This window comes from Myotis brandtii, unplaced genomic scaffold (assembly GCF_000412655.1).
Source record: "Myotis brandtii unplaced genomic scaffold, ASM41265v1 scaffold729, whole genome shotgun sequence".
Lineage (NCBI taxonomy): Eukaryota > Metazoa > Chordata > Mammalia > Chiroptera > Vespertilionidae > Myotis > Myotis brandtii.
In genome coordinates this window covers 318,368-319,751 of record NW_005370880.1, presented here as the reverse complement: position 1 = coordinate 319,751, position 1,384 = coordinate 318,368, and the positions used below count along the sequence as shown (strand labels likewise).

At 52.5% G+C, this 1,384-nt stretch overlaps 1 protein-coding gene across 1 annotated transcript; it reads right to left on the bottom strand.

Moving 5' to 3' along the window:
• Positions 1-219: 219 nt before the first annotated feature.
• LOC102254260 (complement C3) lies at positions 220-1,378 on the bottom strand. Its single transcript, XM_005882604.1, has 2 exons — positions 1,250-1,378; positions 220-517 (listed from the first exon to the last, which is right to left on the bottom strand). The coding sequence occupies exons 1-2, from the start codon at positions 1,321-1,323 to the stop codon at positions 220-222; spliced, it is 372 nt and encodes a 123-aa protein (XP_005882666.1). The 5' UTR covers positions 1,324-1,378.
• Positions 1,379-1,384: the final 6 nt, after the last annotated feature.

Here is a 1,384-nt window from a genome sequence, read left to right as displayed (position 1 = left end):
CTGGTGTTGCTCAGTTGGTTGGAGCTTGGACCTGTGCACCAAAAGTTCACCAGGTTTAGCTCCTGATCAGAGAACACAGGTTTCAGTTTTGATTCCCCAGCCAGGGTGTGTACTGGAGGCAACTGATCATGTTTCTATCCACATCGATGTTTCTCAATCTCTCTCTCTCTCTCTCTCTCTCTCTCTCTCTCTCTCTCTCTCTCTCTTTCTTCTTTCCTCTCATAAAGGGCTGAGGAAGGGGCAGGGCTCATAGGTGAGGCTCTGGAATGGGGAGAAGACCCATAGGGGGCGGGGCACCCACGGGCGACTCCAGTGTGCACCCACCTTGATGGTGACGGTGCTCAGGTAGCCATTGGCGCTGTTCAGAATGGTGTCCTCGCTGGACAGCACCTGCTTCTTGCCTGGGAAGTCGTGTACCGTAACCTTGACAGGAATGTTACCTGTCCCACCGTGGGCCTCCAGCACCACCGTCTCCTCATTCTCCAGCCGCAGGATGTTGGGGGTGATTATGGAGAACCTGTGGGAGGAATCCGAAGGGTCATCCCAGGGACCCGACATTCCAGGCCGCACAGGGGTCTCCCCAGTCCCTGGTCTTGCAGGTCCCATGAAGCCCTGGACCTCAAAATCAGAGCTAGCAAGTCCCCCAATTATATAGGTTTACAAACCTACAGTTGGGGAACCCACATACATACTCCTGAAACCCTGATCCCTAAATCTTTAAACACCCTAAGTCTCTAAACACCCATACCCTCAGGCACCACAACTATACATACCCAAACTCACATATACCAAATCTTTGAACCCCAAATCCTTGAACACCCCAAGCCTCTACCTAAACCTTTATCACCCAGGCATATAAATACAACTAAATCCACCCCCACCCCAGCCGACATAACCCCACGCCACAGCTCTACACACATTGAAACCCATAAATCCTAAAACTGCAAACTCCCAAATCATGTAAAGTCAAACCACCACATCCACAGAATCCCCATACACCACCTGCAGTCTAAACCTACAGACCCCCAGTTTCATAAACATCCACACACCCTCTACACAATGCCTGAATTTCACAAACACCCAACCCATAGACCCGCAAAGTCACAGGCAGCCCCATCTATTAGCATTCCACCCACTAACTCCTCCTCCACAGGCATAATGCACTCTGAATTCTACAAGGACCTGAACCCACAAATGACCACTCCACCTCAGAAGTTGCCTTGCTTGGGGCAGGGTCATGACTACTCACATGGGGTCCCCCAGGACCAGGGGGAGACTGCTCAGCAGCAGCAGCAGTAGGCTGGGACCTGAGGCAGGCCCCATGGTACAGGGACAGTGGAGGGACAGAGGGACAGAGGGACAGAGGGACAGAGGGACTGAGGGT

Bases quoted from the DNA above. Each gene is read 5' to 3' on its own strand.
- LOC102254260 (XM_005882604.1), bottom strand. From the start codon at position 1,323: ATGGGGCCTGCCTCAGGTCCCAGCCTACTGCTGCTGCTGCTGAGCAGT. The intron at 518-1,249 runs GTGAGTAGTCAT...TTCCTCCCACAG, and splicing joins CTGGTCCTGGGGGACCCCAT to GTTCTCCATAATCACCCCCA.